Below are 27,447 nucleotides of genomic sequence, written 5' to 3' on the forward strand. Positions count from 1 at the left end.
GCAAGTTCGTGCAATGTGATTAAACAGCAGCTCCATGGACACGGGCAATAAAAAAGAGGAAATCGCATGTGGCGATTTTTTTTCCATGCAACATCACGAGTGGAAATATCGCAAATGTAAAGAACACCATTGAAAAGCATGGGTTTTATAATTATGCACTTGCATGTGCTCTCGCATCTCGTGAAAATTGCACGATTATAACATCTCCGTGAAACCGATGCAAGGGGCCGTTTAGACTTGCTGATTTCTTATTTGAATAAGTGAATGATGTCAGAATCATAGAATGATAGAATTGGAAGGGACCTCCAGGGTAATCTGGTCCAACCCCCTGCTCAGTGCTAGATTCACTAAATCATCCTGGACAGATATTTGTCCTGCCTTTGTTTGAACACTTCTATTGAAGGAGAACTCACCACCTCCCATGGTAACCTATTCCACTCATTGATCACCCTCACTGTCAGAAATTTTTTTCTAATATCTAATTTGTGTCTCCTCCCTTTCAGTTTCATCCCATTGCTTCTAGTCTTTCCTTGTGCAAATGAGAATAGGGCTGATACATCTGCACTGCGACAGCCCTTCAGATATTTGTAGACCGCTATGAAGTCCCCTCTCAGCCTTCTTTTTTGCAAGCTAAACATTCCCAGATTCTTGAACCGTTCCTCATAGGACATGATTTGCAGACCGCTTTTCATCTTAGTAACTGTTCTCTGAACTTAATCCAGTTTGTCTATGTCTTTTTTAAAGTGGGGTGCCCAGAACTGGACACAGTATTCCAGAGTAGGTCTGACTAAGGAAGAGTAGAGGATAAATACCTCACATGATCTAGACCAGTGATGGGCAACCTTTTGAGCTCTGTGTATCAAAACATAACTTGGACGGTGTGTCACTTAGGAAAAAAACCCCATAAATTTGTGATATTTATAGTTTAAATAACAAAAATGTATAATTGCAATATATAACTGTATTTAATTAACCTCTCCTAGCCTCCCCCTCACTTATCTCAGTAATGATGAGCCCCCAGCAGTGACAGTGCCCCCACAGCGGCCGCCAGCAGTGACAGCGGCCCCCTAGCAGTGACAGTGCCCCCCCTACAGCGGGCCCCAGCAGTGACAGCGCCCCCCCCTACAGCGGCCCCCAGCAGTGACAGCGCCCCCCCCCCCCACAGTGGCCGCCAGCATTGACACTGCCCCCCACAGCGGCCCCCAGAAGTGACAGTGCCCCCCACAGCGGCCCTGAGAAGTGACAGTGGCCCCCCACAGCGGCCCCCAGCAGTGACAGTGGCCCCCCACAGTGGCCCCCTGCAGTGACAGTGGCCCCCACAGCGGCCCCCAGCAGTGACAGTGGCCCCCACAGTGGCCCCCAGCAGTGACAGTGTTCCCCCACAGCGGCCCCCAGCAGTGACAGTGCCCACCCACAGCGGCCCCCAGCAGTGACAGTGCCCGCCCACAGAGGCCCCCAGCAATGACAGTGCCCCACACAGCGGCCCCCCAGCAGTGACAGTGCCCCCCCCCACAGCGGCCCCCAGCAGTGACAGTGCCCCCCTTACAGTGGCCCCCTAGCAGGGGACTGTTCAGACACAGTCCCCTGCCTCTGCATCTGGCAGGCGTGGGCGTAATCCTCCTCTCCCTGTTCCCCAAGCTTATACTAATCTCTTCCAGCATTCCTGGGGTTAATTGCTTCTGGGTCTTCTGCTCAGCTGATGCACCTTTGCTAATCACCGCCCTATATAGCTGCTCTGTGTTTCTCAGATTGTGCTTCAGTGTTGTTGTGAGTTTGCTCTCTCTGATATCCTGCTTAGCTCCTGCTTCAGCATTTGTTGTATTGTTATCCAGCATCCTTCTGTTAGTTGTCTTTCCGCCTTTGCATCCTTTCTGTCAGTTGTCTCTTTGCCTGTTCCTGTCGTGTAGGCCTGTCTGTCTCTCTACTACTCTCGGTCCTGATTCATCGTTTGTGTACAGGAGTTCTACCTGTAAGGGTCAGCTAGCGCCTAGAGGAAGACCACAGGGTCATTGTCCTTAGGACGAGTGTTCTGTTCCTAGGCAGGGCTATCCTTCCTTCCCTGTACCAGCTTGGGCCAAGGTATTTTCCCTAGTTCACCTCTTCGGACTGGTTACGGTCATCTGTCGTCATTACCTCCAGTTCCCTGAGGGTCAGCTATCAGCCTCACTGGACTGGGCCTTCGCCCACCTGGTAGGTTGATCCAGTAGTTCCACATCCACAGTCCTAACACTTTTCCAGATCATGTCCGTGTTTAACATCACTCTTCTCCCCAATGCTATCCTATGTTTTTTCTTTGGCATAGATTCTTCATCCGCATCAATTTTTGAACTAAGGAAGATGAAGTATTGCACACCTTCATAATTTTGTCCAATTTTTTCACTTTCAGTTTTAATCTTACATATCAGCTGCTTCAGATCAGCTTCTCTTTCTGCAAGCGGAGCTGTGTCATCCATGTAATGGAGATTGTTAAGGTTTCTGCCATCTGTTTTCACCCCGGTTTCCAATTCATCTCGGTCCATTTTTCACATGATCACTTATGCATATAGTTTTAACAAGGATGAGAGGATTTAAAGGGTAAAGAGTAGAGATGAGCGAACATACTCGTCCGAGCTTGATACTCGTTCGAGTATTAGCGTGTTCGAGATGCTCGTTATTCGAAACGAGCACCACGCGATGTTCGAGTTACTTTCACTTTCATCTCTGAGACGTTAGCGCGCTTTTCTGGCCAATAGAAAGACAGGGAAGGCATTACAACTTCCCCCTGCGACGTTCAAGCCCTATACCACCCCCCTGCAGTGAGTGGCTGGCGAGATCAGGTGTCACCCGAGTATATAAATCGGCCCCTCCCGCGGCTCGCCACAGATGCGTTCTGACATAGTTCAGGGAAAGTGCTGTCTTGCTGGAGTTGCTATAGGGAGAGCGTTAGGAGTTATTTTAGGCTTCAAGAACCCCAACGGTCCTTCTTAGGGCCACATCTGACCGTGTGCAGTACTGTTGAGGCTGCTTTTTGCAGTGTTGCCCGTTTTTTTTTGTATATGGGCCGTGCAGAGCATTGCGTCCAGAGCATTGCGTCCTGCAGTAATTTTACATAGTCCAGGGCCAGTAGTGGTGAGGCAGGGACAGAAGACCTATACAGTCTATATAGGCAGTGGGCTTTTCCAAAAACATTTGGGGAAAAAAATCTATTTGGGCTGCGTGTGACCGTCCTCAGTGTACTGCGTCTCTGCTGGGGGTAGTTGTCCTAATTCATACGCAGCCAGCTAAGTGTTACAGCAGGCTTGCGCAAAATTCTTTCCTGGCTCTGCGTTGCCTGTCACATCACCGCTGTATTCCTGTCCACAGTGAAACAGTCTGCAGTAATTTTACATAGTCCAGGGCCAGTAGTGGTGGTGAGGCAGGGACAGAAGACATATACAGTCTATATAGGCAGTGGGCTTTTCCAAAAACATTTGGGGGAAAAAAAAATCTATTTAGGCTGCCTGTGACCGTCCTCAGTGTACGGCGTCTCTGCTGGGGGTAGTTGTCCTAATTCATACGCAGCCAGCTAAGTGTTACAGCAGGCTTGCGCAAAATTCTTTCCTGGCTCTGCTGTGCGTTCCGTAAGCGAAGTCAGCCTCCAACCACAGGCAAATAAGCGGCACATTTAAATACAGCGTTCTATTTCTGCTCTACTCGAAATACCACCAGCATGCGCAGGCGTATCATGGCCAAGCACCCCACAAGGTGGGACGAAGGCCGTTCAGCGCCTCCGGTTTGCACCACTGCCCCTCCCCCTGTGCCCCAACCTGCCACCGAGATCCAACCCCCCTCTCAGGACACAGGCACTACTGTCTCCCGGTCTGCACCCACACCCTCACCTCCTCTGTCCTCGGCCTCATCCACCAATGTCTGTCAGCGCACCGTCCAGACGTCGCTAGCGCAAGTGTTTGAGCGCAAGCGCAAGTACGCCGCCACGCACCCGCACGCTCAAGCGTTAAACGTGCACATAGCCAAATTGATCAGCCTGGAGATGCTGCCGTATAGGCTGGTGGAAACGGAGGCTTTCAAATACATGATGGCGGCGGCGGCCCCGCGCTACTCGGTTCCCAGTCGCCACTACTTTTCCCGATGTGCCGTCCCAGCCCTGCACGACCACGTCTCCCGCAACATTGTACGCGCCCTCACCAACGCGGTTACTGCCAAGGTCCACTTAACAACGGACACGTGGACAAGCACAGGCGGGCAGGGCCACTATATCTCCCTGACGGCACATTGGGTGAATTTAGTGGAGGCTGGGACAGAGTCAGAGCCTGGGACCGCTCACGTCCTACCCACCCCCAGAACTGCGGGCCCCAGCTCAGTGCTGGTATCTGCGGTGGTGTATGCTTCCTCCACTAAACCACCCTCCTCCTCCTCCTCCAACGCAACCTCTGTCTCGCAATCAAGATGTGTCAGCAGCAGCACGTCGCCAGCAGTCGGTGTCGCGCGGCGTGGCAGCACAGCGGTGGGCAAGCGTCAGCAGGCTGTGCTGAACTACTCAGCTTAGGAGAGAAGAGGCACACGGCACACGAACTGCTGCAGGGTCTGACAGAGCAGACCGACCACTGGCTTTCGCCGCTGAGCCTCCAACCGGGCATGGTCGTGTGTGACAACGGCCGTAACCTGGTGGCGGCTCTGCAGCTCGGCAGCCTCACGCACATGCCATGCCTGGCCCATGTCTTTAATTTGGTGGTTCAGCGCTTTCTGAAAAGCTACCCACACTTGTCAGACCTGCTTGGGATGGTGCGCCAGGTCAGCGCACATTTCTGCAAGTCCAAGACGGACGCTGCCACCCTGCGGACCCTGCAACATCGGTTTCATCTGCCAGTGCACCGACTGCTGTGCGACGTGCCCACACAGTGGAACTCTACGCTCCACATGTTGGCCAGACTCTATGAGCAGCGTAGAGCTATAGTGGAATACCAACTCCAACATGGGCGGCGTAGTGGGAGTCAGACTCCTCAATTCTTTACAGAAGAGTGGGCCTGGTTGGCAGACATCTGCCAGGTCCTTGGAAACTTTGAGGAGTCTACCCAGATGGTGAGCGGGGATGCTGCAATCATTAGCGTCACCATTCCTCTGCTATGCCTCTTGAGAAGTTCCGTGCAAAGAATAAAGGCAGACGCTTTGCGCTCGGAAACGGAGGCGGGTGAAGACAGTATGTCGCTGGATAGTCAGAGCACCCTCATGTCTATATCTCAGCGCGTTGAGGAGGAGAAGGAGGAGGAGGAGGAGGGGGAGGAGCATGAGGAGGAGGGGGAAGAGACAGATTGGCCCACTGCTGAGGGTACCCATGCTGCTTGCCTGTCATCCTTTCAGCGTGTATGGCCTGAGGAGGAGGAGGAGGAGGGTCCTGAAAGTGATCTTCCTAGTGAGGACAGCCATGTGTTGCGTACAGGTACCCTGGCACACATGGCTGACTTCATGTTAGGATGCCTTTCTCGTGACCCTCGCGTTACACGCATTCTGGCCACTACGGATTACTGGGTGTACACACTGCTCGACCCACGGTATAAGGAGAACCTTTCCACTCTCATACCCGAAGAGGAAAGGGCTTCGAGAGTGATGCTATACCACAGGACCCTGGCGGACAAACTGATGGTAACATTCCCATCCGACAGCGCTAGTGGCAGAAGGCGCACTTCTGCCGAACGGGCAATTTTTCTTAGGCCCACAAGGCTCAGTCATATTACTTTTGTAAACAATGTTTTTACATTTCAATTCTCATTAAAGCGTTGAAACTTGCACCTGAACCAATTTTTATTTTAACTGGGCTGCCTCCAGGCCTAGTTACAAATTAAGCCACATTAACCAAAGCGATTAATGGGTTTCACCTGCCCTCTTGGTTGGGCATGGGCAATTTTTCTGAGGTACATTAGTACTGTTGGTACACCAATTTTTTTGGGCCCTCGCCTACAGTGTGATCCAATTAATTTTTTGCCCACCTGCATTAAAGCTGATGTTACATCAGCTGTGCTGGGCACTGCAATGGGATATATTTATGTACCGCCGGTGGCTTCCTGGCACCCACCCATGCTGTCGGTCCACACGGAGTTGTAACTGCATGTGTCCACTTCTAAAGAACCCCAGGCTGACTGGGGCATGCAGTGTGGGCTTAAGCCCACCTGCATTAAACATGACATTACCTCAGCTGTGATGGGCAATGCAATGGGATATATTTATGTACCACCGGTGGGTTCCAGGGAGCCACCCATGCTGTCGGTCCACACGGAGTTGTAACTGCATGTGTCCACTTCTAAAGAACCCCAGTCTGACTGGGGCATGCAGTGTGGGCCGAAGCCCACCTGCATTAAACCTGACATTAGCTTTGCTGTCCAGGGCACTGCAATGGGATATATTTATGTACCGCTGGTGGGTTCCAGGGAGCCACCCATGCTGTTCGTCCACACGGATTTCACAATAGGGAGTTGTACCTGCCTGTGTCTACTTATAAAAAACCCCAGTCTGACTGGGGCATGCAGTGTGGGCTGAAGCTCACCTGCATTTAATCTGACGTTAGCTCTGCTGTCCAGGGCACTGCAATGGGATATATTTATGTACAGCCGGTGGGTTCCAGGGAGCCACCCATGCTGTGGGTGCACACGGAATTCCCATTGCGGAGTTGTACCTGCCTGTGACTATTTATAAAAAAACGCGGTCTGACTGGGGCATGCAGACATCTTGACAGAATGAATAGTGTGTGGCACATAGGTTCCCCATTGCTATGCCCACGTGTGCAGCTCCTGATGGCGGTGGCACAGGATTATATTTCTCACTGCTTCTGTACAGCATTGTGGGCTATCATCCTGCCCCTTTTAAAGAGGGTCACTGCCTAGCCGTGCCAACCCTCTGCAGTGTGTGCCTGCGGTTCCTCCTCATGGCAGACGCACTTATAAATAGACATGAGGGTGGCGTGGCATGAGGGCAGCTGAAGGCTGCGCAGGGACACTTTGGTGTGTGCTGTGGACACTGGGTCGTGCGGGGGTTGGGCAGCATGTAACCCAGGAGAAGTGGCAGCGGAGTGTCATGCAGGCAGTGATTGTTCTTTGTTGGAGGTAGTGTGGTGCTTAGCTAAGGTATGCATTGCTAATGAGGGCTTTTCAGAAGTAAAAATTGTTGGGAGGGGGGGGCTCACTCTTGCCGCTATTGTGGCTTAATAGTGGGACCCGGGAACTTGAGATGCAGCCCAACATGTAGCCCCTCGCCTGCCCTATCCGTTGCTGTGTCGTTCCCATCACTTTCTTGAATTGCCCAGATTTTCACAAATGGAAACCTTAGCGAGCATCGGCGATATACAAAAATGCTCCGGGCGCCCATTGACTTCAATGGGGTTCGTTATTCAAAACGAACCCTCGAGCATCGCGAAAATTTCGTCCCGAGTAACAAGCACCCGAGCATTTTGGTGCTCGCTCATCTCTAGTAAAGAGCCATGATCAGAGTTCACTCCAGTGAGTGTCAACTGTCAGAGACAACTGACATACATTGTATATGGGGTGGGTTTGGCTCCGATCTTACTCCATACATAGAATATGTAGTGGAAGGCTATATATGTGCAGTTATGACGTATATAGCTGTACGCATGTCAGGAAGTGTTTACTGTGCATTTAGGTAGCAAACTAACCATAAAAAACATCAGGCCAAAAGGTAGCCTATAATGTGGAAAGCATATAAAATGTATCAAAGCTACCTTCTCCATCAGCACTGGATACCTCTCCCAGGCATTCATCTGGTACATCTGCGACACATCGTCTATGACAGTTAAAGCGACAGTCTGTTGAGAATAGATTCACAGGTAAGTACAGGCATATTTGAAATCTATACAGCTACTTTTAAATACAATAGAATATGATTTATCACATCTTCTTACATCATAACTTTTTAAATGTATACATCAGTTTTGGGTGACATTTATGGCAACTGCAATATCGATCCTCATTGTAATCTGCCTAATGTCTAATTTCTTTTTAAAAGGGTTATTTTTATTAATTGCACTGAAATGAAAAGATAAAATAAGTATATGTATTTTAGGACTTTTAATACTTTATACTTTCTTGATAATGTTCTCTTCTGGATATTTATCTATGCATATATGAATGAAACTATAGATATAGCTAGATGAAGGTGTGACATGCAGGACACTTGTTCTGGCTGTTGGCTGCCAAAGGGGTGCCAAGAAGAGACTTTTTCTTTGCCAGAGAATTTAGTTGTAGAGGTAGGTCACCTAACTCGATCTTTGCCGTGTGCAAATGAAAGCCTAGTTATGACTTACAAGGAAACGTTCTCCTTCAGGGTGACTACCCACTACACCTTTTTTTACTGCGAAATTCGCAGCAAATTGTTTTTCTGCAGGGATCTATGGGACTTGTAATGTTAAAATCGCGATTGTGCAAAATCGCAATTTTGCGCGATCGCGATTTTAACATTGCAAGTCCCATAGACCCCTGCAGAAAAAAGCAGTGGAAAAATACTGTAGTGGGTAGTCACCCTCAACCAGCACCAAAGGGAACTTAGGGTACTTTTACACACAAGTTTTGTTTCAAGTTCGCTAGACCTACCGAAAGTGAGCGACTGTTTTCTTTGAAAGATGAGCGTTTAAACTAACGATTTACGTTTGAAATGGTCACCTTTTTAAAATCGCTCAGCGTGACGCTTGCTAGTCTTTACATGTAAAGCTACAGGGCGATTGTTTTTATCTCAAGGCATGTGCATTTGTGTATGATTGGCCTTTGAGAGCAGGTGGGTGAGCATAAATCTGTGCTAAATAACCAGGAAGATTAGGCGTTTGCTATACAGAAGGAAACTTGGTTTTCAGGTTTGTAGTAATTGAATTAAAGCTGCCAAAAGATTTATGGCGCTGTAGGGGCACAAACAATCACTCCACATTCTGATGCTCAGGACACTAGAGCTGAGAATCCAACAAGTTAGTCAATTCCATTTTGCACAGAAACTAGGGATGAGCGAGCATACTCGGGAAAGCACTACTCGCTCGAGTAATGTGCTTTATCCGAGTATCGCAGTGCTCGTCCCTGAAGATTCGGGTGCCGGCAAGGAGCGGGAAGCTGCAGGGGAGAGCGGGGAGGAATGGAGGGGAGATCTCTCTCTCCCGCCCGCTCTCCCCTGCTCCCCGCTGCGACTCACCTGTCAGCCGCAGCGGCACCCGAATCTTCAGGGACGAGCACTGCGATACTCAGATAAAGCACATTACTCAAGCGAGTAGTGCTTTTCCGAGTATGATCGCTCATCCCTAACACCAACCCATCGCTGGCAACATTAAGATGTGCAACGTATTTGGGCATTGACTCTATATTTAAAAGGTGAGTTGTGCCTGTATGATTTCCTTCCTTCTTGGATGATTTTCCTAGCCAAGAGCTGAGCAGTAGGTGGCCATGTAAAAATAAGCTTTGCCTTATTGTCTTGGCAGCCAATTGCTGTTCCTGTGCAAGAACGCCCTGCCAAATGAAAACCCATCCCCACAAATTGCTTAGCGACAGAACGATTGTCAATTAAACCACACAAAAACAAATTTCTGAACAAAAACTTTTATGTAGTCTGAACGTCAGGGATGAGTGAGAAGTCAGCAAAAGACATTTGGTTGCTGCATTTACATGTAAAGATGATCGCTAACTTTCGGCAGTTTTGGATTTAATTTGTTGCATGTAAAAGGGCCTTTAGCAATGCTGTATTATCGAACATTCTAGTTTATCGGATAGTCATACAAATCTACATAATTCTCACTTTTAAGACTACAAAGCCTTCAAGAAGGCAGTCCAAGATAAAATGATAAAACAATCAGCCACTGTGATGATACTCATGGGAAATCTATGGAAGTTTCCTTATTGATTCTCCTTGTTCAGTCTCTTGTTTGTGTTCTACGAGGTTAAAAGGGTCGTCCAGTTCTAAACTATTGATAATCTATCATCATGATTGGTCTGTAATATTTGATCGGCAGGCATCTGCTACAGATGACCTGTTCACAAAGACCAGTGTGCTAGTGAACTGAGCTTCTGTGTATGGGTAACAAACAGCTCAGTGCAGTTCCCATTCACTTAAATGGGAACCATTCTGGTAGTACTATTTCTGGCTGCAGCAGAGTATCTATAGAGCTGTGTGTTTCTGGCACACAACAGCTCTGTCTGACTCCTGTGAACAGCTGATCAGCAAGAGCTCCAGACAGTGGACCTCTGTCAATCAATTACTGGTGACCTATCCTGAGGATAGATAATCAATAATCTGAAGCTGGAAAACTCCTTTAACCACTTAGTGACGAAGCCTGTTGGCACCTTAGTGACGGAGCCAAATTTTGGAAATCTGACATGTGTCGCTTTGACATAGAGTGTGTGTGATTGTTCTCAGTGAGAGAAACCAAGTAATCTTGTAGATATAATACCTTTTAATGGCTAACAAAAATGCATGATATTACAGCAAGCAAGCTTTCGGGGATATTGCCCCCTCCGTCAGGCTATTGAATGAAACTAAGTTAGGATGGTAGATGATTAGCACATACAGATGCAGAGGGGAGGGGAACACATTCCTGTTTATCTAAATAAATGTTCACACACAGTAATTTGAGACTGTTTTGCACTCAAAACTTAAAACAACAGACAAAGTTGAGCTCTATATCATAAATCAATCCACTAAGCTCAGTACAGTTTTATGATGTGTCTTATCTTTCCTTCAACCTGCACATGGAAGGAGATGCAGCACCACCTAGTGGATGGAAACATTATTACAAGTCAAGTTCTAAGTTTTTATAAAGTTTTAAAGCAAAAAATAAATAAATAAAAATAATTATTCGGAAGAGGACATTCAGACCTTTCTTATTTTCCACTTATGGAAGAATCCTGGGCTGAGGTTCAATCCATTCTTGAGGGTATCAAACATGACCATAAATTTGTACTCCCAAATTCTTCTGTGATGCTGCGACTTGAAATTGCCCTTCTGTATAATAACTCATCTGCTCTATGCTGTGTCCAAGACCACAAAAATGTTTTGCCACAGGTAGTTCAGTCTTTCCCTCTTTGACATAGAATAACTCTGCAAAGGTTTTGCATATCCAAGTGACTCATATTGTTTTTTCGCCACATATTGTACTTCATTTTGGTGGTAAAAATAGACCAACAGAATATATGCATATCTTTTAAAAGCATCAAAAGTGGGAAAAAATTTTAAAAAATTATAATTTTTTCACATTTTTAATGGCAATATCTCAAATATGTGCAAACATACTTTTAAAATTTTTGATAAGATATATATTTCCATCTGTTTACTTTATTCTGGACGCACATTTGAAAAACTTTAGTTTTTTTAACCATTTAGGAGACGTACAAATTTAACATTGATTATCAACATTTTGAGGCACACTTTGTTTTCCTACACCAAGCCAAAATTGCAAAGGCTCATAGGTGTCAGAATGATAGATACCCTCATAAATGACCCCATTTAAAAAAAACTACACCCCTTAATGTAGTCACTGAGGGTTATCATGAGTATTTTTACCCAACAGGTTTTTTTTTAAAGGAATTTTCTCCCATCAGGGACGAACGAGAGGTGAACCTGCACGAGGGGTGGGGGGGTGGGGGGGGGTAGGAGAACAGAGGGAGGGAGTTTAGCAGCCATGCTGCTAAACACCCTCCCACCTACGGCCGCTGCCATGGGCTCCCATAGGAGCCCATGCAGCGGCCGATCTATTCTGGCTCAAAAGATTCCAGGACTATCTTTTGGGCTCATTGTAAAAACGCCCGGCGCTATATTAGCTTGGCGTCAGATGACAGCGCATATCAGCTGGCTGTGAAAACGGCAGCAAATATGCGCTCATGTGAAAGAAGCCTTAGGTTGTTGGAACCCTTCCAACGCTACCATTCTATGATTCTATGGTCATGTCGTGGTGACCAAGTATTGGTTTGAATTATTACATGGTAATTGTTAATATTGGTTTATGGGAGAAAAACTCCCCAAACTAAACCCAGCCTTTTAGCTCTAAAAAATGGTGTTGTGTATTTTTATTCAATGAATTTGACCAGAGATTGGAGCTGCAGGTAAATCATTTGCATATTTTCTGTGCATTCTGGGAAGAGCAAATAATCTCTTTGAGCGGGAAGATTGCCGGGTCTAGCTGCTTGGAGGACATCGCCAGACCAGAAGTTGTACACTTAGCAGTATCTTATAGGCTACGTATCTTCACTAAATTCTTGACTCTTAGAAGTTTGGAAGTGAACATCAACCTGCAACATGGAAAAGGAGACGAACCATATGGTGAGCTGCAACGTATGCTATATGTTTACAGACCTACCAGAAGAAAAGCCAAACTTCACCTGCCAGAAATGCAAGCTTGTGTCTCTACTGGAGGAAAAGGTGTACAGTCTTCAGGAGAGAATAGCTACATTAACACTCATTAAGGACAGAGCAGAAGAAAGTCTTCAAAATGTTAAAGGAAAAGAAATGTCAAGTGTACCTGCAGAAGCCAAGGAATGGAAGCACGTGACCGAAAGAAGCAGGAGTTAGCCAGCACCCAAACTGCTTGGGAACCAGTACCAGGTTCTCATGCAGGGGGAAAAAAAGGTACAGCAAAAATGACTTTACCCACAAAAAACAGAGCAGAGGAGAAAGAGGTATAGCAAGAAATGACTCTACCCACAAAGAACTGTGTAGTAAGCACACAGAGGTCTCTTGAATGGAGAAAAAGAAGTGCTGTTGTGAGCAAATGAGAGTGGTGGTTGTGGGGGATTCCCTACTGAGAGCAACAGAGGTCACTGTCTGCAGACCTGACACCTCACGAAAGGTGTGCTGTCTACCAGGTGCACAAATCAAAGATGTGTCTGATAGGCTATCAGGACTCTTTAGTCATACAGATCACCACCAATTTCCAATAATACATGTAGGGACAAATGACATTGCAAAAAAGGACCTTGCAACTATCTGCAGAAGACCTTGGAAAGAAGGTGAAGGAACCAGGAGCACAGGTGTTCTTCTCATCCATCCTCCAAGTGGATGGCCATGGAATAAGAAGATGGAACAGGATTCTAGAGGTGAACAACTGGCTATGTTGATGGTGCTGTCAGCAAAGATTTGGATTTCTAGACCATGCAGTGAATTACCTATATGATGGACTGCTTGCTAGAGATGGATTGCACATTACAAAAATAGGTAAGCATATATTTGGTGGGCGCCTTGCTTCACTCATTAGGAGAGCTTTAAACTAGAACAATATGGGAAGGGATGTGAAAGGCCAGGTAAAAATATACAGCTAATTAATATATTTGAGAACCTTGCTATTAGAAGTGTAAAGAAAGAACAAAGACAAAAAATCCAGAAGGAAAGTAAAGAAGCAAGAGACACCAATCAGAAACTAAAATGTTTCTACACAAATGCACAGAGCATGAGAAATAAACAAGGAGAATTGGGGCTCCTAACACAAAAATAGAAATATGATGCTATAGGCATCACGGAAACTTGGTGGAATGATACACATGATTGGAATACAAGGCTTGAAGGATACAACTTATTGATAAGAAACAGACCCAAAAAGGGGGAGGAGGTATTGGGTTGTATGTTAGGAAAACATTCCTCTACACCGAGATTCAAACTTCAGAACATGGTAGTTTTGTAGAAACTGTTTGGTAAGAATACAAGGAGGGAATCTAATTTCCTTTTATGACAGAGTCACCGACTGGGTTGATCAGGAATAAGTGGTGGATATAGAATATCTTGACTTTAGTAAAGCATTTGACAAAGAATCTCATACCATACTCATTTAAAAAAATGAACAAATAGGAGATAGACAAGGCAAATGTTAGGTGGATTCACAATCGGCTGAGTGATGGTACTCAAAGAATGGTCATAAATGGCTGAACATCCAAGTGGAAAAATGTATCAAGTGGGGTACCACAAGGCTCTGTCCTAGGCCCAGTGTTGTTCAACATTTTTATAAATGATCTGGAGGAGGGAATTGATGGGAAACTGATCAAATTTGCTGATGACACAAAGCTAGGAGGGATAGCTAACACTATAGAAGAGAGAGAGAGTATGCAAAAAGATCTAGAAAAGCTTGAACATTTGGCTACGACTAACAGAATGGCATTTAACAAGGAGAAATGCAAAGTCCTACATCTGGGCAAGAAAGATGAAAAAAGCAAATATAGAATAGGAGCAATTGGGCTAAGCAGCACATGTAAAAAAGACTTGGGTATACTAATAGATCATAGACTGAATATGAGTCAACAATGTGATGCAGCAGCCAAAAAGGCAACACAATTCTGGCATGTATTAAGAGAAGCATAGAGTCTAGATCATTATCGCCTTCTACTCTTCCTTAGTCAGACCTACTCTGGAATACTGTGTCCAGTTCTGGGCACCCCACTTTAAAAAACACAGACAAACTGGAGCAAGTTCAGAGAAGAGTTACCAAGATGGTGGGAGGTCTGCAAATCATGTCCTATGAGGAATGGTTAAAGGATTTCGGAATAAATAGAAGGCTGAGAGGAGACCTAGTAGCGGTCTACAAATATCTGAAGGGCTGTCACAGAACAGAGGCATCAGCCCTATTCTTGTTTGCACAAGGAAAGACTAGAAGCAATGGGATGAAATTAAAAGGGAAGAGATATAAATTAGATGTTAGAAAAAAACTTTCTGACAGTGAGGGTGATCAATGAGTGGAATAGGTTACCACCATGTCACCGTGAATGCCTCTATTTTTATTTCTAGCTCAGCATATCGGATGCCCTCTAAGAGTGCCGTACATGTTAAGTGGCAGAGTAGGGGGTTTATGGACAGGTCAAAAATAAGTGGCGAAAGTGGGCATCCCTGAAGGGCCCCCCGGAACAAGCCAATTGTCGGTGTGCTAAGTCCGTTGATAGTAAGATTAGTGGTGGCGTCTGTGTGCATCGAGTTCCGAAGTTCAAGTGTTGTGTATAGGAAAGGCCATGCCATTTTGTCAAAAGCCTTCTCGGCATCTAAGTTTAGAAGCATTGTGACTGGGATTTCTGGCAATTACAGTTGCTGCTATCGCAGTTCTAATATTTTTTAGGGCGTTTTGTCCCTGTTTGAAATTTTTCTGTGAAATGTTGAGCATTGAGGGTAAGACAGATTGTAACTAGAGATGAGCGAACACCAAAATGTTCGGGTGTTCGTTATTCGAAACGAACTTCCCGCGATGTTCGAGGGTTCGTTTCGAATAACGAACCCCATTGAAGTCAATGGGCGACCAGAGCATTTTTGTATTTCGCCGATGCTCGCTAAGGTTTTCATGTGTGAAAATCTGGGCAATTCAAGAAAGTGATGGGAATGACACAGAAACGGATAGGGCAGGCGAGGGGCTACATGTTGGGCTGCATCTCAAGTTCACAGGTCCCACTATTAAGCCACAATACCGGCAAGAGTGGGCCCCCCCCCCCTCCCAACAACTTTTACTTCTGAAAAGCCCTCATTAGCATGGCATACCTTTGCTAAGCACCACACTAGCTACAACAAAGCACAATCACTGCCTGGATGACACTCCGCTGCCACTTCTCCTGGGTTACATGCTGACCAACCGCCCCCCCTCCCCCCCACAGCGCACACCAAAGTGTCCCTGCGCAGCCTTCAGCTGCCCTCATGCCACACCACCCTCATGTCTATTTAGAAGTGCGTCTGCCATGAGGAGGAACCGCAGGCACACACTGCAGAGGGTTGGCACGGCTAGGCAGCGACCCTCTTTAAAAGGGGCGGGGCGATAGCCCACAATGCTGTACAGAAGCAATAAGAAATATAATCCTGTGCCACCGCCATCAGGAGCTGCACACGTGGGCATAGCAATGGGGAACCTATGTGCCACACACTATTCATTCTGTCAAGGTGTCTGCATGCCCCAGTCAGACTGGTAATATGTACCTTAACAGTAACTGCGTTGGTGGTAATGTGGTGGTGACTGCGGACCTAGTAGCACGGTTGTATTTTGTTGGTTTTCGGAATGCGGCCAGGATTAAGTGGGCCGTGGCGGGGGGATGGTGTGGGGGCTCTCTTGTTGTGTCGGTAAAGGTGAAATTCTTGGACTGCCACCAGACGAACCAATACAAAGGCATTTGCCAAGAATGTTTTCCCTGTTGGAGGAGGAGGGGGATGTTTTTGAGGCACTACGTGTCCTCTCCACGTGTCCGTGGTTATATGCACCTTAACAGTAACCGCGTTGGTGGGAAATGGCCTCGCCGCCATCATGTCTTTGGGAAGCCTCTGTTTCCACACCCCAGAGACATACCATTAGCAGCGGTATAGGCAGAGCCCAGAATTCGTAACATTTCAGCCGTAGCATTAGGACAGGCCCCACTAACATATCACTAGCAGCATTATAGGAGGAGCGCAGTCTTCGTTCCATGTCAGCAATAGTAGCACTCAAGACAGGCCCCAGTAACAATTCCGAAGCAGCAGTATAGCGGGAGCGCAGTCTTCGTTCCATGTCAGCAATAGTGGCACTCAAGACAGGCCCCAGTAACAATTCCGAAGCAGCAGTATAGCGGGAGCGCAGTCTTCGTTCCATGTCAGCAATAGTAGCACTCAAGACAGGCCCCAGTAACAATTCCGAAGCAGCAGTATAGCGGGAGCGCAGTCTTCGTTCCATGTCAGCAATAGTAGCACTCAAGACAGGCCCCAGTAACAATTCCAAAGCAGCAGTATAGCGGGAGCGCAGTCTTCGTTCCATGTCAGCAATAGTAGCACTCAAGACAGGCCCCAGTAACAATTCCGAAGCAGCAGTATAGCGGGAGCGCAGTCTTCGTTCCATGTCAGCAATAGTAGCACTCAAGACAGGCCCCAGTAACAATTCTGAAGCAGCAGTATAGTGGGAGCGCAGTCTTAGTTCCATTTCAGTAGCCTTAGTATAGCCAAGGCCCAAGTTACATTTATGTAGCTAAAGTGTAGGCCAACCCCACACACCTTTCTGTACCATGAGTGCAGGCGAAGAACATACAAATTGCTATGATTACACTGTAGGTGAGGGCCCACAAAAATTGGTGTACCAACAGTACTAATGTACCTCAGTAAAAATTGGCCATGCCCAACCAAGATGGCAGGTGAATCGCTTTGGTTAATGTGGCTTAAGTGGTAACTAGGCCTGGAGGCAGCCCAGTGTAACGAAAAATTGGTTCAAGTTAAAGTTCCAACGCTTTTAAGCGCATTGAAACTTATAAAAATTGTTCAGAAAAATTATTTGAGTTAGCCTTGTGGCCCTAAGAAAAGTTGCCCGTTCAGCGTGATTACGTGAGGTTTCAGGAGGAGGAGCAGGAGGAGGAGGAGGAATATTAGACACAGATTGATGAAGCAGAAATGTCCCCGTTTTGGATGGTGAGAGAGAACGTAGCTTCCATCCGCGGGTGCAGCCTACGTATTGCTTACGTATCGCTGCTGTCCGCTGGTGGAGAACAGAAGTCTGGGGAAATCCAGCCTTTGTTCATCTTGATGAGTGTTAGCCTGTCGGCACTGTCGGTTGACAAGCGGCTACGCTTATCTGTGAAGATTCCCCCAGCCGCACTAAACACCCTCTCCGACAAGACGCTAGCCGCAGGACAAGCAAGCACCTCCAGGGCATACAGCGCTAGTTCAGGCCACGTGTCCAGCTTCGACACCCAGTAGTTGTAGGGGGCAGAGGCGTCACCGAGGATGGTCGTGCGATCGGCTACGTACTCCCTCACCATCCTTTTACAGTGCTCCCGCCGACTCAGCCTTGACTGGGGAGCGGTGACACAGTCTTGCTGGGGAGCCATAAAGCTGGCCAGGCCCTTAAAGACTGTTGCACTGCCTGGGATGTACATGCTGCTCGATCTCCGCACCTCCCCTGCTACCTTGCCCTCGGTACTGCGCCTTCTGCCACTAGCGCTGTCGGCTGGGAATTTTACCATCAGCTTGTCCGCAAGGGTCCTGTGGTATAGCAACACTCTCGAACCCCTTTCCTCTTCGGGAATGAGAGTGGGCAGGTTCTCCTTATAGCGTGGGTCGAGCAGTGTGTACACCCAGTAATCCGATGTGGCCAGAATGCGTGCAACGCGAGGGTCACGAGAAAGGCATCCTAACATGAAGTCAGCCATGTGTGCCAGGGTACCAGTACGCAACACATGGCTGTCTTAACTAGGAAGATCACTTTCAGGATCCTCCTCCTCCTCCTCCTCCTCCTCAGGCCATACACGCTGAAAGGATGACAGGCAATCAGCCGGTGTACCGTCAGCAGCGGGCCAAGCTGTCTCTTCCCCCTCCTCCTCATCCTCCTCATGCTCCTCCTCCTCCTCCTGTACGCGCTGAGAAATAGACAGGAGGGTGCCCTGACTATCCAGCGGCATACTGTCTTCCACCGCCCCCGTTTCCGAGCGCAAAGCAGCTGCCTTTATGGTTTGCAGGGAATTTCTCAAGATGCATAGCAGAGGAATGGTGACGCTAATGATTGTAGCATCGCCGCTCACCACCTGGGTAGACTCCTCAAAATTACCAAGGACATGGCAGATGTCTGCCAACCAGGCCCACTCTTCTGAAAGGAATTGAGGAGGCTGACTCCCACTGCGCCGCCCATGTTGGAGTTGGTATTCCACTATAGCTCTACGCTGTTCATAGAGCCTGGCCAACATGTGGAGCGTAGAGTTCCACCGTGTGGGCACGTCGCACAGCAGTCGGTGCACTGGCAGCTTAAAGTGATGTTGCAGGGTGCGCAGGGTGGCAGCGTCCGTGTGGGACTTGCGGAAATGTGCACAGAGCCGGCGCGCCTTTACGAGCAGGTCTGACAAGCGTGGGTAGCTTTTCAGAAAGCGCTGAACCACCAAATTAAAGACGTGGGCCAGGCATGGCACGTGCGTGAGGCTGCCGAGCTGCAGAGCCGCCACCAGGTTACGGCCGTTGTCACACACGACCATGCCCGGTTGGAGGCTCAGCGGCGCAAGCCAGCGGTCGGTCTGCTGTGTCAGACCCTGCAGCAGTTCGTGGGCCGTGTGCCTCTTATCGCCTAAGCTGAGTAGTTTCAGCACGGCCTGCTGACGCTTGCCCACCGCTGTGCTGCCACACCGCGCGACACCGACTGCTGGCGACATGCTGCTGCTAACACATCTTGATTGCGAGACAGAGGAGGAGGAGGAGGGTGCTTTAGTGGAGGAAGCATACACTTCCGCAGATACCACCACCGAGCTGGGGCCCGCAATTCTGGGGGTGGGTAGGACGTGAGCGGTCCCAGGCTCTGACTCTGTCCCAGCCTCCACTAAATTCACCCAATGTGCCGTCAGGGAGATGTAGTGGCCCTGCCCGCCTGTGCTTGTCCACGTGTCCGTTGTTAAGTGGACCGTGGCAGTAACCGCGTTGGTGAGGGCGCGTACAATGTTGCGGGAGACGTGGTCGTGCAGGGCTGGGACGGCACATCGGGAAAAGTAGTGGCGACTGGGAACTGAGTAGCGCGGGGCCGCCGCCTCCATGATACTTTTGAAGGACTCAGTTTCCACAACCCTATACGGCAGCATCTCAAGGCTGATGAATTTTGCTATGCGGACGGTTAATGTTTGAGCGTGCGGGTGCGTGGCGGCGTACTTGCGCTTGCGCTCCAACAGTTGCGCAAGCGACGGCTGGACGGTGCGCTGAACTACACTGCTGGATGGGGCCGAGGACAGCGGAGATGAGGGTGTGGGTGCAGGCCATGAGGCGGTAGTGCCCGTGTCCTGAGAGGGGGGTTGGATCTCAGTGGCAGGTTGGGGCACAGGGGGAGAGGCAGGGGTGCAAACCGGAGGCGCTGAACGGCCTTCGTCCCACCTTGTGGGGTGCTTGGCCATCATATGTCTGCGCATGGTGGTGGTGGTGAGGCTGTTGGTGTTGGCTCCCCGGCTGAGCTTTGCGCGACAAAGGCTGCACACCACTGTTCGTCGGTCGTCAGGCGTCTCTGTGAAAAACTGCCAGACCTTAGAGCACCTCGGCCTCTGCAGGGTGGCATGGCGCGAGGGGGCGCTTTGGGAAACAGTTGGTGGATTATTCGGTCTGGCCCTGCCCCTACCCCTGGCCACCGCACTGCCTCTTGCAACCTGCCCTGCTGATGCCCTTGACTCCCCCTCTGAAGACCTGTCCTCCTGAGTAAGCGTTGCACACCAGGTGGGGTCAGTCACCTCATCGTCCTGCTGCTCTTCCTCCGAATCCTCTGTGCGCTGCTCCCTCGGACTTACTGCCCTTACTACTACCTCACTGCAAGACAACTGTGTCTGATCGTCATCGTCCTCCTCACCCACAGAAAGTTGTTGAGACAGTTGGCGGAAGTCCCCAGCCTCTTCCCCCGGACCCCGGGAACTTTCGAATGGTTGGGCATCAGTGACGATAAACTCCTCTGGTGGGAGAGGAACCGCTGCTGCCCAATCTAAGCAGGGGCCCGAGAACAGTTCCTGGGAGTGTTACCGCTCCTGAGCAGGTGTCATTGTAGTGGAGTGAGGAGGCTGGGAGGAAGGAGGAGCAGCAGACAGAGGATTCGGATTTGCAGCAGTGGACGGCGCAGAACTGCGTGTTGACGATAGGTTGCTCGAAGCACTTTCTGCCATCCAGGACAGGACCTGCTCACACTGCTCATTTTCTAATAACCGTCTCCCGCGTGGACCCATTAATTGGGCGATGAATGTGGGGACGCCAGAAACGTGCCTCTCTCCTAATCGCGCAGCAGTCGGCTGCGACACACCTGGATCAGGAGCTCGGCCTGTGCCCACACCCTGACTTGGTCCTCCGCGTCCTCGGCCGCGTCCACGTCCTCTAGGCCTACCCCTACCCCTCAGCATGCTGTATTACCAGTGATTTGATTTCACAGGCAGGAAATAAATTGGCGCAAGACTGCAGGCCAAATATAATTTTTTTCCCTTTTTTGAAAACGAAAGGCCCCACTGCCTCTAGTGAATGAATAATCTAAGTTTAATAACTGTGCTGTGGCCCTGCTAATGTGTCACAGAACGTGAGGGTAGCAGAGTTATTATAACTCTGGCAGAGCAGGTATTTTTTTTTCCAATTAAGGAAAGCAAATGGCGAAGCCAGCAGTAAACCGTAGCTGGGTGCGTCTGATTTTTAAACGTTGCACACGCAGCCGACACGTGTCCACCGCCCTTAGGACGGACAGAGGCAGGACAAATAGAATTATTTTCAGTTTTTTTCCACCAAAAGGCAGCACTGCGTATATTCAATGAACATGAGAAGTTTAATAACTGTGCTGTGGCCCTGCTAATGTGGCACAGAACTTGAGGGTAGCAGAGTTATTATAACTCTGGCAGAGCAGGTATTTTTTTTCCAAATTAAGGAAAGCAAATGGCGAAGCCAGGAGTAAAACGTAGCTGGGTGCGTCTGATTTTTAAACGTTGCACACGCAGCCGACACGTGTCCACCGCCCTTAGGACGGACAGAGGCAGGACAAATAGAATTATTTTCACTTGTTTTACAAGCAAAAGGCCGCACTGCGTATATTCAATGAATAATAACTGTGTTGTGGCCCTGCCTACACAATTCTTTCCCTGCAGTATCAATGGAGGGTGCAATGCTCTGCAGAGGCGATTTTGAGAAGAAAAAAAATATGCAGCACAGCTAACAGCAGCCAGCACAGTACTGCACACGGTTAAATATGGCCCTAGAAAGGACCGTTGAGGTTCTTGAAGGCTACACTCACTCCTAACACTCTCCCTGCCTATGCAACACTTCTGTCCCTAATGCCGGGTGCAACGCTCTGCAGAGCCGATTTTGAGAAGAAAAAAAATTGCCACTGCTAACAGCAGCCAACACACAGCTATCAGTGGCCCTAATAAGGACCTTTGGGGGTCTTGAAGCCTACACTAACTACCAATTCTTTTCCTACAGCAGCTCCGGTACAAATAGCACTGTCCCTCACTAACTCACAAGGCATCTGAGGCGAGCCGCGGGAGGGGCCGACTTTTATATTAGGCGGACACCTGATCTCCCCAGCCACTCACTGCAGGGGGGTGGTATAGGGCTTGAACGACGCAGGGGGAAGTTGTAATGCCTTCCCTGTCTTTCAATTGGCCAGAAAAGCGCGCTAACGTCTCAGGGAAGGAAGTGAAAGTAACCCGAACAACGCATGGTGTTCGTTACGAATAACGAACATCCCGAACACCCTAATATCCGCACGGATATCAAGTTCGGACGAACACGTTCGCTCATCTCTAATTGTAACCTGTCTGCTAATATTTTAAATATTATTTTGTAATCTTGGTTGAGTAGGCCTATGGGCCTGTAAGAACAGGAATCAGCATGGTCTTTATTCAGTTTGCGCAATAAAATGGTTCTGGAAGTCCTAAAGTCGTTTACTTGGGTCCCCTGCAAGTATATTGCATTGTAAAGCTTAGTAAGCATCGGTACTAGGTCTATTGCAAGTATTTTGTAGTATTCCCCTGAAAAGCTGTCAGGTCCTGGCGTTTTTTCCCCTTTTGATGTTGCTATTTTCCTACGTGTTTCTTCCTCCAATATTTCAGTATCCAGTGTTTGTTCTGTTGTGAGTTTAGGCAGTCCGACCATGTCTAGAAAGGTGTGTATGTCTTGTGTGTTAGAAGGGTCTGCTCTGTAGAGGTCTTTAAAATAGTTATAGAATATCTGAGCTACCTCTTCAGGGTTATTCACAATGTTACCCGTAGTGGGCTGTTTTAGGGTGAAGATCAGTTTGTGTGACTGGTGTTGTTTGGTAAGACTGGCTAGTAGGCGGCCTGCCTGTTCTATTGCATCATCTATAAAATTTGTTTTTGTTAATTGGACTTGCCAGTGTGAATGAGTGTGCAAAAACATGTCTAGGAGATTTTTTGCCATCAAGAATGTTTGGTAGGAGTGCGCAGTTTGGGAGTTTTTTCTGTGCCATCAACAAGGAGGCATATGGTTCGGCAAATTTCTCATAGAATTTCTCGAAGCCAGTATGTATGTGTCAGAACTAGCGACTCTCGGGGCCTCTGTGCCCGCACTACCGGTCCTACCACCCGGGTTGCAGGAGTGCGGCGCAGGGGAGCCCCGATTCTAGTGATCTCCGCTGGCCGCTGTAAATCTGGTCGCCGCCGGGTTACTAGGGAGGCAGCTGGTGCTGCATCGCACCGCGTCCCCATTTCCATGACTACCAGGCGTGCTTCCTTGGTATCGGTCTGTTCAGCAAGACTGGGGGAGGTGTTCCCAGCGTCTCCTTAATTGTGCCCTGCTGCTGTCAGGCTCCCCGCCCCAATCAGCTGCTGGGGCGGGAGTTCAGACAGCATTTAAATGTGTGTGTTTTCCTTCCAGGTTTGCCAGTGTTAGTTTGGTCTTCCAGCTGCACCCGCGTATTGTTTTGACTTCTGTTGTGACCCCGGCTTTCTGACTTCTGCTTTTGGACATGACTTCGTTTTTGCCTGACCCCTTTGTACCGCATACCCTCCTATTGCCGACCCGGATAGTCTGACCATTCTACTGTTTGTTTGTCTCCAGTGTCTGTTTATCTTTCCCGTGTCCCGCTTCCCTAGTGAGTGTAGGGACCGCCGCCCAGTTGTCGCCCTGGGGGTTAGCCCAAGGGGGCAAGTAGGCAGGGACAGGGGTTGCGGGTTTTCTCTGGGAATTCCATTATCCCGGACCCTGTCCTGACAGTTACACTGGCCGAAGGAAGGTCAGACCCTTGTATCCGAACGGCAACTTTGAACCCCTCGATGGAGGCTGTGGTGGCTTTAGCGAACCAGGTCCAGGTCCTTACGAACCTTGTCCAGGACCTAACCACCCGCTTGCAGCTACAGGAGCAAGTGGTGGCTGTGGGTTCCGTGCAGCCCTCTTCCGTTCCAGGAACTGTGTCAGAACCTCGGGCTATGCTTCCTGATTGCTTCTCCGGGGAGAGAAGTCAGTTTTTTGCATTCAGAGAGAGCTGCAAGCTCTACTTTGACCTCCGACCCCACTCCTCCAGTACTGAATACCAGAAAGTTGGAATTGTCATTACCCGTCTGAAGGGAGAACCCCAAAATTGGGCCTTCTCATTACCTGCTGGCTCTCCCACCCGACTGTCTCTTGACACCTTTTTTTTTCCGCCTTGGGACAAATTTACGACGAATCTGACCGGGCTGGCTATGCAGTTTCTAAACGTCTAGCCTTGCGCCAGGGTTGCAAGATGGCGGAAGACAATTCTGCCAACATTGTACGGAATCCGGGGGGAATGACGCCGCCTTGAAAGATTTATTTTTGGACGGTCTGTCTGAAGGCCCACCCAGAGCCTAGGACCTTGGAGCAAGCCATGTCGCTGGCTATTCGGGCCGACCGACGCTTGAGGGCTAGACACTCCACTCGGACCAGTCCATCCCGCACGTCCACTCCTTCTAATGACCTGACTTTATCATCTCCCACCGCAGAGCCCATGGACCTTGGAACCATGAACCCTAAACAACGACAGGAATATCGCCTAAAGAAGAATCTTTGTCTCTACTGTGGGGAGTCGGGTCACCGCATTGCGACCTGCAATAAGAAACCGCGGCAGGAAAACTGGCAGTTGTCGGGAGGACTGTCTAGGAGCCAAGGTACTCCCTGCGATGTCCAAGATGTTATTGCCCTGCACCCTAGAATTCCGTTCTTTCTACCGTACTGGGCAAGCCTTCGTTGATTCTGGGTCTGCTGCAAATTTCGTTAATTATAATTTTGTGGCTCAACTGTCTGGGTTTTTGTTACGCTTAGAGACTCCAATTTTGGTTTGGAGGGTTGATTCCACTCCATTGCAGGCGGGTCTAGTTAATCTGGTTACCCTGGAGGTAAGGTTTACGGTAGGAGCCCTACATAGTGAGTCCTGCACATTTCTTGTTATGAGAGACTTGTCTGTGGACGTCGTCTTAGGTCTACCCTGGCTACGGGAGCACAATCCTGTAATTAATTGGGACACGTTGGAACTGGCAGAGTGGGGTCCCCGCTGTGCCAATCACCTACATCCGGTTGAGGTGGGTATCTCCACCTGCGAGGGTATTTCCTTACCAGATTACCTCTCAGAGTTTTCTGACGTTTTTTCTAAGCAATTGTCTGAAGCCCTGCCCCCTCATAGGGAATGGGATTGTAAAATTGATTTGGTTCCTGGGGCCGAACTTCCTAAAGGCCGCATCTATAATGTTACCGTTCCAGAGAGAGTCCATGAAAGACTATATTCAGGACAGCTTGGCCAAAGGGCATATCCGACCCTCAGAATCTCCAGTGGGTGCCGGGTTTTTATTTGTTGAGAAAAAGGATGGGGGTCTCCAGCCCTGTATTGACTATAGAGAGCTAAATAAGATCACGGTCAGAAATCAGTACGCTCTGCCGCTCATTCCCGACCTCCTGAACCAGGTTGCTGGTGCCCAGTGGTTTTCGAAGCTTGACCTCAGGGGAGCTTACAATCTCATTCGCGTTCGGGAGGGAGATGAGTGGAAAACAGCTTTTAATACGCCTCTCTGTCACTTTGAATACCTAGTCATGCCTTTTGGGTTGTGTAACGCCCTAGCCATTTTTCTGGGTACATGAATTCTGTGTTTCAAGATATCATAGGGGTGTTCGTCGTGGTATACCTAGATGACATTTTGATTTTTTCCTCCGACTTGGCTAGCCACCGTGCACATGTTAGAACAGCGTTGGCTTGACTCAGATGTAACAAGCTGTTTGCAAAGCTCGAGAAATGTGTTTTCGGGGTACGAAAAATATCGTTCTTAGGGTATATCATCACACCATGTGATATCCAGATGGATTCTGGGAAGGTGAAAGGCATCACGGAGTGGACCCAGCCAGGTACTTTGAAAGCTCTTCAACGCTTTCTCGGTTTTGCTAATTATTATCGCAAGTTCATTAAAAACTTCTCCGTGGTGGCTAAACCTTTAACAGATCTCACCAGAAAGGGAGCAGATGTGAATACCTGGTCTTCTGACGCCCTTATGGCCTTCAATACCCTAAAGGCGGCCTTCTCTTCACCGCCCGTCCTTGTACAACCAGATCTTTCCTGCTTGTTTGTGGTGAAGGTAGATGCCTCGGAGTTTGGTGTGGGAGCTGTACTGTCCCAAGGTCCCTCCACACTCACTAACCTTAGTCCGTGTGCCTATTTTTCTAGAAAGTTCTCATCTACTGAACGGAACTACGATATAGGCAACCGGGAATTACTGGCTATTAAGTGGGCTTTTGAGGAGTGGAGGCATTTTTTGGAAGGAGCTCGGCATCAGATCACGGTACCCACAGAGCCTTCCCTCTCAAGCCTGCTCCGGGCCATGGGGGTCCGGTGTCCCCCTGTAGAAGGGGGGGTACTGTCAGAACTAGCGACTCTCGGGGACTCTGTGCCCGCACTACGGGTCCTACCAACCAGGTTGCAGGAGTGCGGCGCAGGGGAGCCCCGGTTCTCGTGATCTCCCCTGGCCGCTGTAAATCTGGTCGCCGCCGGGTTGCCGCCGCGTCCCCATTTCCATGACTACCAGGCGTGCTTCCTTGGTATCTGTCTGTTCAGCAAGACTGGGGGAGGTGTTCCCAGCGTCTCCTTAATTGTGCCCTGCTGCTGTCAGGCTCCCCGCCCCAATCAGCTGCTGGGGCAGGAGTTCTGACAGCATTTAAATGTGTGTGTTTTCCTTCCAGCTTTGCCAGTGTTAGTTTGGTCTTCCAGCTGCACCCGCATATTGTTTTGACTCCTGTTGTGACCCCGGCTTTCTGACTTCTGCTTTTGGACTTGACTTCGTTTTGCCTGATCCCTTTGTACTGCGTACCCTCCTATTGCCGACCCGGATAGTCTGACCATTCTACTGTTTGTTTGTCTCCAGTGTCTGTTGGTATTTCCCGTGTCCCGCTTCCCTAGTGAGTGTAGGGATCGCCGCCCAGTTGTCGCCCTGGGGGTTAGCCCAGGGGGGAAAGTAGGCAGGGACAGGGGTTGCGGGTTTTCTCAGGGACTTCCATTATCCCGGACCCTGTCCTGACAGTGTGTATGTATGTATGTATGCATGTGTCGCGGCGGAGCCGTCACAATAAAGGCTGGTATGTGCTGGCAGTACAGTATTTACAGCCCCATCCACTCCTGGCTGTGCTCTGGCCCGAAGCTTAGACAGGGATTTCCTGGGCACCCTGTACATGGCTGTGTAGTGTGTGTGTACGTGTACATGTGTGTGTCTGCATCTGGCAGAGTGTCTGCATGTATGAATGTCTCTCACTTCCTTCATAGCGGCGCTTCTCTTTCAGCCGCACTTCTCTCATAGCAGGGCTTCAGCCAGCACGGATATTCATAGTCTTGCGACGGTGAGGGGCGCTCACCACTATGCTTAACATGGGAACTTTGATGTGGCCCAATGGGTCACTCAATGTACCCACCTCAAATTTTGGATTTTGCAGCGGTGGTAAGGATCTGAGGAATCGAACAACACCAAAATCATCCTCTTAGGGTGAGGCAAAGTGCTCAAAGAGTGGTGCAAGAAAAAGCCTGTAGGCTTTTTTATATTAGATTTACTATTCTAACCTCTTGCTCAATTCCATTGCCATTTTAATTACTTAATC

At 48.9% G+C, this 27,447-nt stretch overlaps 1 protein-coding gene across 5 annotated transcripts in view; it reads right to left on the reverse strand.

Annotated features, from left to right (window-relative positions):
- The window catches only part of LOC136581891 (serine/threonine-protein kinase D1-like), a 339,882-nt gene that overhangs the window by 93,371 nt on the left and 219,064 nt on the right, over positions 1–27,447 (reverse strand). For all 5 annotated transcript variants that reach the window (XM_066582541.1, XM_066582544.1, XM_066582543.1 and 2 more), the window contains one exon: positions 7,706–7,789. In XM_066582541.1, the coding sequence (XP_066438638.1) occupies positions 7,706–7,789 (84 nt within the window). The remainder of the gene's footprint in view (positions 1–7,705; positions 7,790–27,447) is intronic.

Source organism: Eleutherodactylus coqui, chromosome 11 (genome assembly GCF_035609145.1).
Source record: "Eleutherodactylus coqui strain aEleCoq1 chromosome 11, aEleCoq1.hap1, whole genome shotgun sequence".
Lineage (NCBI taxonomy): Eukaryota > Metazoa > Chordata > Amphibia > Anura > Eleutherodactylidae > Eleutherodactylus > Eleutherodactylus coqui.